Raw genomic sequence first — 16,452 nt, forward strand, 5'->3', positions numbered from 1 at the left:
CTGATTGAGCAAATCGCGCCGAGATTTAATGGATGTGAATCGTTCAACCCACAGGTATAAATACTATGAGACCCCATTGCTACAAGTACGCAATATCTTGCACCCTCTATTTACATTACTCGACTTATACCCAGATTCCCTAACCTGACTTTGGCATCGGAGGGTCCCTTGGCTGAGCCAGGGTCTTCTTTACTCACTCCTTTGTGCAGGATTAGGGTTCGTTTGAAGTTTGCAGCATTGAGTGGAGGGTGGTCCAAATTTTGACCTCAACAGGGACTAGTATTAGATTATGCAAATTTTAATATTTTAGGGCTTGTTTGGTTTAAGGACTTTCACGATAATGTAGTGTAAAACTCACATTATTATATTTTACTTGTAATTCAACTGTCTAATAAGTGAAATTATTCATAATCATCACAACATGGCTAGCATAGTTTCATGGGTGTTATTATGATATATGAGTTATGTCTACACCGTTCGTTCAACATGCCTGATCATTTTATGGAATGAGACAGAAGAGACTGGTTGAAAGCGAGAATGAACTGCACCACAACTACCAATGGAAATTGAATGCCAGTAGTGTGGTTCACTTGAGCTTTTGAGGAAGTCTTTGAAATGATATTGCAAGATAAGATGTAAAATATAGATATTACACATTTATATGAAATTATATTCATGTGTATTTAGGTAGGAAAATACTTTATACTTCGTAAGTGAATTTAGAGAGAAATATTGCATACAATCACTAAATTATTTTAACTTCAACAAATATAACACCGGCAATCATTACTCATTTATCACACATTACAACACATTACTGTTATAATCGGTGAGCCAAACATGCCCTTAAAATTCAGGATAATTATGAATTCTCCGCATCTGAACAAGAAATCTGGAGTACTCATAAGTTATAATCGAATATTTTTCCCAATCTACATGTCGTATAGGTAAAATATCCCATCCATGAAAAAGGTGGGTCGCAACATGATGAGCAGTGATATGGGCAACGTTGATATGTCAAAATCAACGGACAGATGATAGTACGACTTCTGCTAGTGTATGGAATGAGTGGATGGGTCTGATTTCGGCATCAAGAGACTATTGTGGTGGGGGCCACATTTTTGTATAATAACTTATAATACAGGCAGTGTATCTGATAACTACTCATCTTTAAAAACTTGGTTTACACGTAAGGTGGTTGATGAGTCTGAAGGGGTTACATGAGGAAAGGGATTGGCTACTTCCCTTGCCACTGGCCAGTGGCAAGTGGTCGGTACTCTGTGGGCCCCACCATGATATATGTGTTTCATCCATGCCGTCCACCCATTCTTCCAGATCATTTTATGCTATGAGCCCAAAAATGAGGTTGATTCAAATCTCAAGTGGACCGCACAATGTTGATTGAACACCCACCGTTAAAAACTTCTTGGGGCCACAAAATTTTTGTATCAAGATGATATATATTTTTTCCTTCGTTCAAGTCTGTATGACCTAATCAACAGGTTAGATGTCAAATAACCATTACAGTTGGCCCTAGGAGGTTTTTAATGGTGGACATTCAATCACTACTGTTTTCCCATGGTGTGGTCCAACTGAGATTTATATATACCTGAAATTTTGTATCAAGCCCTAAAATTATCTTTCAAAATTGATGGACGGCGTGGATAAAACGCATACATCATGGTGGGTCGACATAGCACCGACCACTGACCACCTGGCTGGTGGCAGCGTCAGTGCGTCACTAGCCAAACCGCATCCGCCAGGGAGCGCCCATGAATTTGTCTGATCCGTGTTTCTGAATGCATGCAGTGTCCTTCTGGCGATGAGTCCATACAAGTGGGCCCATAATTAGTTGATCCTAACCGTTGATTTGAGTCCATACAAGTGGGCCCGTGAATGGTCAAGGAAGAAATACAACGGTCACATTCAACCTGAAAATGCAAAGACTATAGGCTCAGATCGTCCAATCTGGGAATTTTCAGGGCATGGTCCATCCATGGTGGAGCCCATTAGATTATGGGTTTTTCAGCTCATAGTTGCTGGGCCGCGTCTCTCAATCCCTCCCAAGTGGCCCCTCGTTAGGGTTGTCTGATTCAAATGATTTTTAGATCTGGTACGTCGACTGTGGTCGCCGTCAGATGAGTACAAATAATTGGACACGTGTACCACGTGTCCAAATTTTGTACCGTTGCATAAATAGGAGAGTGCATCTATCTCGTTATTTCAAACCAGGTGATAGAAATTAAAACCGTTGGATGGTGTACATTGCAGAGATAGGGCCGTTCATCAGACATCTGGCAGTGTGCACTGCACATTCATGGACACGCAAAAAAGGGGTAGCTATAAATCCCTACCTTCTGTCCTGGGCAGCAGATTGGTGAGGTTTTATCGGGCGCGGTTTAATTGGCTAGCTTTACTTGAGTTGGTCAAGCATGTGATTGACCAAACTACTCCTCAGCGTGCTTTTTCTCATTTTTTTTTATAAAAATTTTATTTATAGTGACGCGTGATCCGATCAAATTTCAATACATCACGGCGTTACTTTATTTACTATAAATGCACTCCCTATTTAGTATGGGATTGCATATGACACTGAGTACTGACTTGGTGGTGTACAATGCTCTCCGCACCTTACAATGACATATGTATTATATCCATGTTGTCCATCCATTTTACAATCCCATTTTGTGACATGAGCCAAAAACTAAGGCAGATCAAAATCTCAGGTTGACCACGCCACAGGAAAATAATTGTGATTAAATGACAACCACTAAAAACTCCTCAAAGGCTAAATAAGTTTTCGATAAGTAGATATTTGTGTTCTCTACATCAAGTATGTGCGACTTAATTCTTAGATTGGATGGTCAATAACCATTACAGCAGGCCTTGAAAAGTTTTTAATGGTAGTTGTTATAGCCACGGTTCCTCATTTTTCAGCTCATGCCCTGAACTAATAATCTAAAACAGTGAACGGCATGGTAAAATACATGTACCATTTAATAACCTCCAATTCACATGGTAGATGTGATGTAGGGAAGGATGTAAGGTTGAGCACCGTCTTCCTCGAAGGGATAACTATTCCGTATCTATGGAACTTATCTTGACTCCTCACATAAACTTTTTGAATCCATAAGCAAAGAAAATAAACTTTATAAAATTCAAAATTGATTGATGATCTCAAAAAGCGAGTTTACACCCTTTTAAATGGTAATACTAAGCCATGGAAGAAGTTTCGGAATCAAACTACAACTAAAACTCTTAGAATTTGCGACTTATTATAAATAGTAACTTTATTGGTGATGTTTACAAGTGTGCATGATTTTTGGCCAAAAATAATAAGTGTCCAATTCTAATCACTTTTCATGATGGATGCAACTCCTAAAGCCCAATTGATGAAGAATTATCGTCAAATTAAAACTTACTATAAATCGTAAAAATAAAACAAGAATGCGACCGTCAATCTGATGGTATTTCACAAATTCAGCATGCGCAACCCGGCATAGCTGGTTTGCGTGGCTAAAGTAGCTCGTCCTACCTCAAAATCATATAAGGTATGTCTAATAACTCATTCTGAATTGCGAAATACGCCCGTTTTAAGGTCTGATGGTCCAAATCACTTCTGTCATCGATTGGACTTTTTCTGATCCATCTTGGCCTTGAAATTGTCCACAACCCGCTCTACATCAAGATCTCATCATCAAGTGGGCCATACTTAAGAAAACAACAACAACCATTTAAAAACCTCCAATTCACATGATAGGCCGCCTGATGGTTAGATGAACCTGATTTTTAGTGTGTTCCATTTTCACAATGGAGTGACCATGTGCAATCGATCGAACAAGCCAATTCAAGCCCCGGATTCTTTTAACTACAGCTTGCCGAGTTTTTTAAATAAGAGGTATGTCTATAAAACGTAAACAGAAGGTATTTATAATTATCATGAAATAGAGGGGTGTGTTTACCATTATCCCCCATATAAAGATATTTCAGCTAATAAGTTTCAGACATATCTTGCTTACACGTGAAGAAAGAACTTCAAAACCAAACTCCAACGGTCCAAATTTAATATACATGTGTTGCTTGCTTGATATTTATCACATGGGATTTTCACAATGTTTGCTACTTGATGAATGGCCAGGATCAATCACACGTGCGCCGTCAAACAGTGGGAACCAAACCCGATATCTACGCTAACATTCTAACAAAACCCATACAGAAAACTAGTTGGGATGGCTGACAAAAACCAAACGGTTTACTTATCAAGCGATCAGTTGTACGGTACGGTGGAGATTTGTCGGCAGAATTTCAAACTTCGAACCCCTCCCTAATCTCCACGATCACCTTTACACTCAGTGCACGTGCGGAAGTTGCCAGCACGTGGAGATCCGAGCGGCCATACCAAGAGATATTGCCAACGGCCAACACGGACGCACATGCGTAGCCGGCCCATGAATGAACGCTCCTGATATTTGCCAGTGTTCATCTTCACGTCGGGTCTTGGCTGTTCTTCGCAATTGCCAGGTTGGCACATGTGCGGCGTCTAAAGGCACGTGTAGGGCCAGCAAACCTTCTTCACGGCGAGCAATGTTAGGTAAATGGGTAACATATAACTTGCAAAAGTGCATACGGTTTGCACTTTCCACACAAGTCGACTAAGAAACCCATGCGGGATGCTTGGTTCCGTGGCGGAAACGTGGGGGGAGATGATACGCGACTGAGTGTGATGGTTGGTACGTGCGGCTCAGGAATCATACACGTGTCACACTTTAACTCAAATCTCACAGCCTCCATCAGTCAAATTAGTGTGATTTTTGGTTGAACGGTCCAGTTTGAGAATTTTGAGCCGTTTGTGCGGTTTTTAGTGACTGCCTGTTAACTATCACACTTGTAAGTCTTGAATTCGGCCGGGTGGTAGAACGGTGCCTAGTGATGGTTTGTATTTCCATTTATTCAGCCAACTATCGGGCCTGATATCAGGTGATCTATAGAGGATAAGACTTCTCCAATAAGGGGTTTTTTTTTTTTTTTTTTTCATTAGAAATTAAAAAACGACTTAAGCACAAGAGTTATGTGATTGAATGGAAATACATAGAAGATGAACACAATAGTAAGCGAGACCTATTACTTACAACGGAATTACTAGCAAGATTGAGAGCAACAAAATGCTTAGTAAATTATCGTGATAAGAGCAATGCCCGTGATTAGAATTATGGTTGGCCTAATGCATTAGCATGAGCAGACAATTACTAAATTTAAGATACTTTTTCAAATCCAATGCACATGTGCAAATGGAAGAGATTTACAACTATTAACTACAATAAAATTACACCCTGATCCATAGCTTAATTGGCAGACTGAGTGGATAAACCTCTTTCAACACTTAGAGGTCTTGATATGGATCTCCAGCGGGGGTGGCTAACATAGATTGTGTGTACTGGCATAGGTGTGTACTAACAAGCTAATTCGAAAAAAAAAATAAAAAATAAAAAATACAACAAAATTGGTCTGACATGAACGCGGGAACAAGGACTAACTGAATTACTCCTAATTACTAAAACACCTTATGCCTGATGAGCAATTATCTTTTCTCAATTATGATTTGTTCTCCCAAAATACGGTAAATCTCTGGCATTCTCAGCCAATGCTTGAAACGATATCATATATGCCACGTGGCATGCTGACACCGTTGATATGATTCTGCAAGATTTTGATGCGATCAATTTGCGAGAGTACGAAGATTCAGCTCAAAGGAACTGCAAGAATAAAGAAGTGTTACTAGAGTCAGTACTGGTGGGGCGCGATGCAGCGCACTCAGAAATTACACACGTGGCATACACTAACTCAAAATAAACCGTCAAAACAGCATTCGTGTGTTAATCAGATGACAGGATAGTTGAATCAATCTGGTTTTAGGCTTGTGGCCTATCTAGATTGGATCCAATTATTTGGACGGTTAATTTAATTAAATACGGGCCAAATGTTACATTTTCGAGGGCATAGCATATCAGCAATTAACTCCTTCCAGAGGATCTTTTAACCCTACAGGTGCTATATGGGGGGTTGTATGATACTCTGGCAGCGTGTGACGCTTGATACGCAGGCTCTCAGAAATTATAAACATTGCACAGACTCAGTCCTAAAATTAAATTTTTTAAGCAATCTTAACATCTAATTCTTGAATAATTATTTGTTGCAATAGCTTCATTAAAATTTTCAATTTAACCGTCCAATCGATGTCCTCTAATAAAATAAGCTTAATTCTTAGGCAATATCTCGTATGCCAGGTAACCTATTTCTAAGTAATATTTAAGTGCCTGCGTATCATACATCACACTCTGCCAGAGTACCAAAGTTTTTCTCTACACTAAAGTTACCCTAGCAGTCCACGCAAAGCAAAAGCCAGCAGTGGAAAGCCATGTACTGCGGACGCGGTTTGGCTAGTGACGCTACCATCAGCCAGGTGCTAGTGGTTGGTGCGATGTGGATCCCAGCATGATGTATTTGTTTGATCCAATCCGTACATCCATTTTGAAATATAATTCCAGGGGCTTACTCCAAAAATGAGATAGATATAAATCTCAGGTGGACCACACCATGGGAAAATAGTTTTGATTGAATGTCTGTCATTAAAAACCTCCTAGGGCCCATCCATTAGGCACGCTCGCCCTCGGAACCGGAAATGGATTGCCAGTGGCCCCGGGAACATATATATATATATATATATATATATATATATATATATATATATATATATATATATCCATTGATTCAAAACTTTTGTAGCCCCGAAGAAGTTTTTAATGGTGAGAGTTCAATCAACACCGTGTGGTCCACTTGAGATTTGGATCAACCTCAATTTTTGGCCCATAGCTCAAAATGATATGTAAGAATGGGTAGAAGGCATGAATGAAACACAAACATCATGGTGGGGCCCACAAAGCATCGACCACTAGCCATTGGCCGGTGGCAGGGTGAGTAGTCGATCCATTTCCATCCACTGCAAGTAGCTGTGCACGTACTGGCTTCATTAGTTTGAAACAAGGTGCCCGTGTAACTAGGGTTGTTCATGAGTCGAGCTAGCTCGAAAAACTTGCTTAACTCGGCTCGAGTCAGCTTGGATTGACTAGGCTTGAATGACCAATTCAGGCCGAGTCAAGCTAATTATTTGAAGCTCGAGTTGAGCTCAAGCCGAGTTTGACCGGGGGCATTTCAACTTGACTCGACTCGAACTCGGCTCAAAGCTCGAACTTAAGCTCAACTCGGCTCGATTAATAAATATATTAAATATTAAATATTAAATATATATATATATATATATGGAAAAGGTACTGTGCCCTCGATCTCACGATTAGCTCCCGTGAGGTCGAGCTGTGTGGGCCCCATCGTGATGCGTGTTGACCATCAACACCGTACATTTGATGGGTACCCTCTAAATTATGGGATATCCCAAAAATCAGCCGTATACGGAACTCAGGTGGGCCATACCATCTAAAATCATGTGAAACACGGTTAAAACATATAAAAGCACTTGGTGGGGCCCACCTGAGTTTCGAATGCTATTGAAACTTGGTCTGATCCCTCATGCAAGTGGGACACACATAATGGATTGGCTGGATTTGCAAACCACATCTCTGTGGGCTCAAAAAACTGATTATGAATGTTTTAATGGTGCACGGTCCCTTCCCACTTTTGTATGTGGTGTGGCCCAGAAAAGTCACGGATTGACTTGATTTTTGAGACCCAGGCCCACGATGGAATGATGCATCTGACTGATGGGTTAGATGTTTGAAACGCATCACGGTGGGGCCCACACAGCTCGACCTCATGGGACGGACTCGTGAGGTCGAGCGCATAGTACCTTTTCCCATATATATATAAGTTCTAAGTTTTAACTTTTTTAAAAAAGAAAAAAGCAAACCCTAGGGTCTTTACTCGTCCACACGCACCCCTTTTTCCTTTCCTTTCCTTTTCTTTCTCTACCCGCTGCTAGCCGCATGCCCGCCCGGATCACTACCACCAGTTTTCATTTCAGCTCTACAATATTATGATTTCAATCTCTTGAGATTTACTTCTTGGGCGAGAAATCCAAGAAATCTGAGATGGGTTCTTCTCAGATTTGCTAGAGCTTCAAGGAAATCCAATGATCTGATTAGCTAAAGCTCTTTACTTGGATTTCTAATTTGTGTTCTGCTCTGTTTCTCTTTTAGCACTTGGATTTCTGTTGGTGGAAGAAGATCAAGAACAGATCAGTTCTTATAGGTTTCCTCATTCGATTCGAAGTTTTGTTTGATTTTTTCATTAGGTTTTGCTTTAATTCTCCTAAATTTTTTAAATTTTTCATCAATGGATGAGGATCAAGAATAGAATCCATTACTCTCTCACCCATCAAGCTCGAGCTCGACTCAAGGTAAACTCGATTCGACTCGAACCATTAGCTTGACTCGAACTCAACTTGACACCTTTGGCAAACAAGCCAAGCTTCAATGTTGAGCTCGAGCTCGAACTCAAACTCGAGTATAGCATGGACAAGCAGAGCCGAGTTTGGCCCACCTCGACTCGAGTCGGCTCAATGCCCACCTCTAGGTGTAACCCAAAACTATATGAGTCCCACCGTGAGGTCCATGTACGTCCACACCGTCCATCAGTTTCCTCGTATTATTTCAGGCTGTGAGCCCAAATTAAAGGTAGATGAAAAACTCAAGTGGGCCACACCACCAAAAAAAAAAAATAATACGGATTGAACACCCACCGTTTAAACCTGACTCGAGCCACACAAGAAGTAACGCGCCCACCGACCAAAGGTAAGCAAATGGACTCGACTTGCCTGGAACCCGTGCAACACAAATTTCCGTAGAGCCAACTACATCCGCTCCGTTCGTCTTTTTGTCAGTTCATTTTAGGACACACGTGAGATCCAAAACTCAGGTGGGCCATACCAGTGAGGATTAAACCCCACCGTTGAAACCTTATTAGGGTCATGAAAGTTTTGGATCAGGCTCATGAAGGTTTCAATGGTGGTGCCTACATCCACACTCTTTCTTATGGTATGGCCCACTTGAATTTTGAATCTCACTCATCTTTGGACTCGTTACCTAAGATAAGCCGACCAAACCGATGAATGGACTGGATGTAACAAAAATATCGTGGCGGCCCCATCGAGCTTCGGATTACAGGGAAGGCCGTTAAACCCTGGTTACAGGCAAGTCACATCCCGACGTAACCGGAGCCATCACGCGCCACGTGTCCATTAGTTGCTTCCCATGCTAAAAACTCGCCCCTTCACTATCACGTGCGGGCAGGGGCCCGATAGACACGGTCCGAACCCAAACCACGTGGGTTATAAAAGGCCCCTAACAAACCCCTATTGTGGATGAAGCCATCGTGCCATACCCCCATCGGTCACGTGATCTGTTGGACTTAAAAACCGCTCCATCCCACATGCAAAATATCCACGAACTTGAAAGATATCCTGGCTATTGACAACTTTTCATCCTGACCATCAGTTAAATGTCCACAAATTAGCCAGTTAAAAAACTAAATGACTGTTATTTTAGGTTTAGAACCCATCTAAATTGGGACCCACAATTTGGACGGTTTAATTTAGTTTAACTGAAGTTCATGAGCTTTCTGTAACTTAAAGAACGAGAGGAAAACTTTGATACTCTGGAAATGATGACGCATGATCAGCAGGCACTGAGAAATTGGAAACGCCGAGTACAAGAAATTCAATTTGAACCGGACAATATGTCGGTCCTAGATTTGATCTGACAAGAAGGAAAAAAAATCACTTTCTTCAATTTTATAACTGTTGGGTTGGTGGACATTTATTGGACGGTTTGAATGAAGAGGATCTGATTTTGTGGGACTGTGATTTGGTTACAGTTGTTCCACAATTTAGGTGGGTTATTTTGAGTTAACGTGTGCCACGTTTGCAATTTCTTTATACCTGAGTATCAAACAACATACCCTTCCAGAGTATATAAAATAATTATACTGAAAACAACAAAGAAAAACTTTGAATATTCCAGGAGAGCGTGATGCACGATGCTGAGGCACTTGGAAACTGCAGCATGTTAATAAGTCAAGTTAAACTGTCCAAAACGTGGGTCCCACTCTAGATTTATTGTGAGATATAATTTAAGATTATTTGGTTCCCTGACCATAGAATCAGTGGAAATTTAATGAATGGCTAAAAATGAAAAGATTTGATGGTCCAATTTCAACAAACAAGTGTCCAAAAATTAGAGGTTACTATTACTAAACCAGTGACTGTGACTTAGTAACAGTGGGTTTTACAATTATTATTATTATTTTTCCTTTTAATTTGGGTTTTAATGCCTGTGTAGCAAGTGTTTTATGCTTTCAGAGTATGAAATAACATCTTAAAACAACAGTCTTTAGTTAAAAATAAAAGGTGATATGGATTTAAGTAGACACCCATTTTCTACTTTAAGAATTGAAATAATAAAAAATATACTAATTTAATTATAGAGAAATTAACAAAATGTATGTGAAAATCAAGCATGGTGGGTATAGAAATCATTAATTTCATTAAAACCATAGTCTTATTATTATTGATTATTGGTAGTGAAAACACAGAAGGGCAAGGAACAACCGACAGAGAGGGAGAAGTTTCCTCTTCTTTCTTGGCTTGGAATTGAAGGGATATGAATAGGTCGGCGGTTAGAACCCATGCATCATCCCTCTCTCCCCGGAAAACTGACACACACAGCCCTCCTCCGGCAGAGTTGACCGTTGACCAACTGTAATACCTCCAACCACGTAGAAAAAGTCTCCCTCCTTTTCCCTCCCTTCCACTTGTCACGTACCAAAATCACACTCGTTCCCATTCATCCACAACAAACCAACACCCCAACTAAGCTCTCTCTCTCTCTCTCTCTCTCTCTCTCTCTCTCTCTCTCAAATAGAGCACATGCGCCATATACACCACATACACCATACAAACCAACAACTCCTACAACTACAAGAACACCCAAAATACTTCTCTCCCAAAATACTTTTCTCTCTCTCTCTCACTATCTATCTATCTATCTATCTATCTTTCTATCTATATTGGGGGAGTGTGTATATGTACCTATGGCTATGGTGATGGATGAACAGCAGAGTTTCAAGCACTATTGTAGGATTTGCAAGAAAGGGTTTGGTTGTGGAAGAGCTCTAGGGGGACACATGAGAGCCCATGGGATTGGCGATGAGCTAAGCCATGCCGACGATGATGATCTGATAAACGACTGGGAAGATAAGCTTGGAGGGAATCCGCAGTCCGGGAACAAACGGATGTACGCGTTGCGAACAAATCCCAACCGTCTAAAGAGCTGTAGGATCTGTAGGAACTGTGGCAAGGAGTTCTTATCATGGAAATCATTCCTTGAGCATGGTAAATGTAGTTCGGATGACGCGGAGGAGTCGCTTGTTTCATCGCCTGAATCGGACGATGAAGATAGGGCAGGATGGAAGGATTGTTGTGGATGGTCTAAAGGGAAACGGTCGAGACGGGTTGTAAAGATGGGGAATTTCAATATGAATTGCCCGTCGAGCGAGGAGGAAGAACTGGCGAATTGGTTGGTGATGTTATCAGCTGCACGGGTCGATCCGATGGTGGTTGAGCCGGAAGAGTCATGCGCTTCTGCTAGTAAAGAGGAGGAGCGGCAGAGGAACTGGCCAGTCATTGTGGCTGATTCAAGCCGGGCTCTGGTCGAGAAGACGAAGTCGGCCACCAAAGGAATGTTCGAGTGTAAGGCTTGCAAGAAGGTTTTCAGCTCACACCAGGCGTTGGGCGGGCATAGAGCTAGTCACAAGAAGGTTAAAGGGTGTTTCGCGGCGAAGCTTGATGGCCGTGATGAGAGTTTGATTGAAGAGGATGTGATTACCCACGACGAATTCTCGATACCGTCCAAGTCCACGATCATGCCATTGAATCATGTCGACCATACCACGCTAACCATCCCTTCGAAAAGGAAATCGAAAGTGCACGAGTGCTCGATTTGCCACCGGATCTTTACATCCGGACAGGCGTTGGGCGGACACAAGAGATGCCACTGGGTTACTTCTAACTGCCCAGATACTTCAGTTGCTAGGTTTCATCAGCTGCAAAACCACAGCCAACACCTCCATAAAAAACCCATGTTGAATAAATCCGAGCCGCTCGATCTCAACATGCCGGCCCCAGTCGATGAAATGGGTGGGCCCCAGATGGATACAGAGAACCCATTAAGCTTTCAGGTACCCATGGCTATTTATTTACAACAATGGATAGGATTGAACTCAAACAACAACAACAACAACAACAACAAGTCTAGTTCTATGGCAGTGGCACATGTGGATGATGAAGCAGAAAGTAAAATCAAGCTAGCAAAGCTAAGTGAACTAAAGGACATGAACATGGGTAGTGGTTCTTCTCCTTGGTTGCAGGTAGGGATTGGTTCAACTGCCAGTGGGAGTGGTGGGCCATGATGTTTTGATCAAAGAGTATCAACCTACACTTCATTTTGCATCAAGAAACTGTAATTACAGATGCAAGAAGCCCAATTTTTTTTTTTTTTTTTGGTGTAATTTCTTGATGGGTCCTTAAAAGGAATCCCTATCTTTTGAGAGACCTGATTGAATTTCAAGAGAATATTATTTTAATAAAATCTGATTATTTTTCAAGACTAGAAGTATAGAGCAGTTGAAGTAGTAGGGCTTTTGTTTTTTTTAGTTGAGTGTGTATTTGTCTCTATTCCCTTCTTTTGCTTTCTTCACACATTTGTCATTCTCACTCCACCTTCTCAATGCTGCTTCTTATTGGATCCCACACCAAAAACAAACCGCACCTAATAAAGCTATTGGTTCACCAGTCACCACCCTCCAATCCCCATATGGTGCTTTGGACTGTACCCAAAAAGGGTATTTTCGGCATTTTAAGTGGTGGCGTTTTGGTAGCTTAGGTGGTGCTCTTAGAAATAGAATACGTGGGGTACAAGTAATTCAGGATAAGCTGTCCACATCATGGGTCCCGGATCTGATATATCATGGCCCAAAATTAAGATTTATTTATTTTTTATTATTATTGTGACTATTGGATTGGTGGATATTTATTGGGCGGTTAAAAATGAAAGATATCTATTGGTCCTGTTTCAACAAAGGAGTGTCCATGCAGCAGAGCTGGGATTGTTCAAACAATCTTATTTTGGGACCGTGAGTTAGTGGGTCCCGCGATTTAGTTCAGTTCACAACTTCAGGGTAACTGCTTATCAAGCGTTATAGTCTGCCAGAGTATCAAAGGCCACTTTTTTTTTAAAAAAATATATATAATGGGGAATGATACGGTTACCAAGCTTTGAAGACTATAACGATTGATAGTGGGGCTGATTGAGTCAGGTCTCAGTCAGGTCGTGACAGTGGGGCCACCTTGATGTCTGTGTTCTATATCTACACCGTTCATTTTAAAAGGTGGGCCTAAAGGTAAAGCAGATCCAAATCTCACGATCTTTCCGTACTTGGTTAGGTCGCGACCTGACGGAATCCGCGTCCGACGTGCGCACGTTCCCGATTCTTTTGATTTTTGGTTTTTTTTGTTTATTTTTGTTTTGCATCTTTTCCTATTTTATAGGGATTTTATTTTTCACGCTTTTCCTATTCTTAAGGAAGAAGAGGCACGAGGTTAGGACAAACCTCTACTCGTTTTAACCAACGTGAATAGGACGCGGCCTCGCCCCGGATCCACCGAGGTCGGTGGATTCTTGACTGTTGGGCCCACCGCAATGTATATGACTTATATCCACGCCGTCCATCCGTTTTTGACAGATCATTTTATACCATATTCTAAAAATGAAGCAGATCCAATTCTCGGGTGGACCACAAAACAGGAAACAGTTGTGATTGAATACCCACCTTTAAAAACTTCTGGGGGACTACTTGAATGTTTATTTGCCATCCAACCAGTTGATAAGGTCACAAAGACCTGAATGAAGGGACCACTTAAATATCAGCATCATCCAAAACTTTTGTGACCCATAAGAAGTATTGAATCGTCAATCATCACTGTCTCCCGTGGTATGGTCCACCTGAGATTAGGATCTGCTTCATTTTTGGTATCATGCCTTAAAATGAGCTATCAAAACAGATGGACGGCGTGGATGTAAGTCATATACATCACGGTGGACCCATAGTCAGAGATCCAACGAATCCGCGTCCGTTTTTATTCACCATCCTCTTTCGAGAAATATCATACGCACTCGCCTCGCACGTGTTAAATCAGAGCCGCTCATTAGGCGATCCGTAAGACAACTTGTGGGAACGTACCATCTTCCCCACCAACATGTCAGTGACAGAGGACATCACCTGAAAAAATAATTTGTCCAGTACATTCATCAGGTGGGCCACACCGTTGGTCAATGGACAACCAACAGCTTGGCTCACATATGAGTATGGCCCACTAACCTGATTTTAGAGAAAGGTAATCTTCAAGGTGGGCCTCTTCGTTTGAATGGTACTGATTTCCTAAACAAGTGGCATTTTAGTCGGAATAATGGTAGCCGTACCATAAGTAGTGGTACAGTTGCCTGTTGGTGATGGGTTCTCGTCTTAAAAATTCGGTTGGTGTGTACTTCCTTTCGGACTATTGGTCCATATGGTCCTACCCTTTCATTTGTTTTGTACACGTGTGAGTGTGGTCCACATGGGATCGTGTAAGCATGTGTTTTTGGTGGGGCGGTTTTACTGGATCCTTAACTTTGGGGCCCATATTTATGTATGTACCCCACATCCACTCCGTACATCCGTTTTGACAACTCATTTTAGGGAATTATCCAAGAAACGAAGTAGATCCAAGTCTCAGGTGGACCACACTACAGAAAAAAAATAATGATTGACAATTAAAAACTTTTTGTGGGCTAGTTTTTTTTTGAATCAAGCTGATATTTTTGTGGTCCCTTCATCCAGGCTTTTGTGACCTTATCAACAGGTTGGATGGAAAATAAACATTTCGGTGGCCCTCAAGAAATTTTTAATGGTGGTTATTCAATCATCAATCGTGGACATACATCACGGTGGGCCCCATAGTCAGGTATTCACCGAACCCGCTCCCTCAGTTTTCATACATAGTGGGGATCAACAAATGGGCGGCTCCAGCGCTACACACGTGTGCCTCATTTATCGTACCGTACCCCTCCTTACGTAGACAAATGACCCAACCCCAAAGATGGTCAACCACCAGCTATGATCACACCAAAACCGTGTAGAAATCAATGAGTAGACCCAGTGACTTGGACCCGTTTATTTCATTGGGCTGAGCCAAAAATAAGAAATAGACCGGTTCCTCCACTATTGTAGAATACGTTTATTCAATAATTTTGGATGTGGACCCCACTGTCATGTTTGCATGATATCCACTCCATCCATCAAGTGTGGCCCCACATCAAGCCAATCCAAAACTCGGGTGGCCACACCATGTAAAATCATGCCTAAAACATCTAAAATCACGTTCTATAGCTCACCTGAGTTTTCCAACGGCCTGATTTCTTTGATTACGAAGACGTGCACCTCATGAACTGAGTGATGTGGGCCAATCATCACAGGGCCCCACGCACAAAATTGTAGAATTAGACCATCCTACGGGAATCATTATGGAAGTGTTATCAGAGACGAGGGAAAGAAAGAGTCTATGTAAGGAGTTACAAGGGTCTGATGCATTCGAGTGTGAATGGCGTCCTGGTGCAGCATTACCACAAAAGTGGGGCCCATGGTACAGTGATCCAGACCGTCGGTATGATATTTCCCAACTTGAAAACGTGCTTAAAGAATTTTCAGGTTGGAAGATTCTGTTATGACTATTGAGTTTGGACAGTTGTGTTTTCCTTAGTCAATTTTAGACCACTGATTCAAGGGTTAAAGTAGTCTAATCTAGGGAATTTTTATGTGGGAACCTTCAAATCAATGGCCTAGGTCCTTCCAGGGTCTCATTGGGATGGGTTAGAGCTGGCTCTTACCCACTAAAATTCATGCCTGGCCCATAGGACCTGAGCTCGATCTAGTTGCGTAAGCTGGTTGTGCACCCGCACACCCCAGAATTTCCAGCATACACGTGGCAATTTTATGAGAATATAAACTGTCGGACCATAGATGGGCCATGGCCTAAAAATTGAGAATTTTGGATTATCATAACCGTCTGATCAGTGGAATTACCAGCTTGCAAGCGGCTCACAATTGGTCAGGCCCACATATCTTGTGGGCCGTTTCCAAATTTTGATATACTGGGCTGGGCCCAGCCTATTTCTAGCCTTAATTTAGGGCATGTGGGACCCACCTATCGAGGTGGACAATTTTGTGTGAATATCCAATGAAGAACAGTTTTATTTATTTCTATGAGAGTGGGACCCACCTGAAACATTCCCTATTTTCTAATGTTGGACTGCCTGTATCATGCATGAATCTAACGAGGCTTGCGAGCAA

The 16,452-nt window shown here is 41.7% G+C and overlaps 1 protein-coding gene across 1 annotated transcript in view; it reads left to right on the forward strand.

The window, feature by feature from the left end:
• Positions 1–10,868: 10,868 nt before the first annotated feature.
• Positions 10,869–16,452, forward strand: part of LOC131249489 (uncharacterized) — a 38,884-nt gene continuing 33,300 nt past the window's right edge. The window contains exon 1 of the mRNA XM_058250299.1: positions 10,869–12,468. Within this exon, the coding sequence (XP_058106282.1) occupies positions 11,098–12,468 (1,371 nt within the window). The 5' untranslated portion in view covers positions 10,869–11,097. The remainder of the gene's footprint in view (positions 12,469–16,452) is intronic.

Source organism: Magnolia sinica, chromosome 6, assembly GCF_029962835.1.
Source record: "Magnolia sinica isolate HGM2019 chromosome 6, MsV1, whole genome shotgun sequence".
NCBI lineage: Eukaryota > Viridiplantae > Streptophyta > Magnoliopsida > Magnoliales > Magnoliaceae > Magnolia > Magnolia sinica.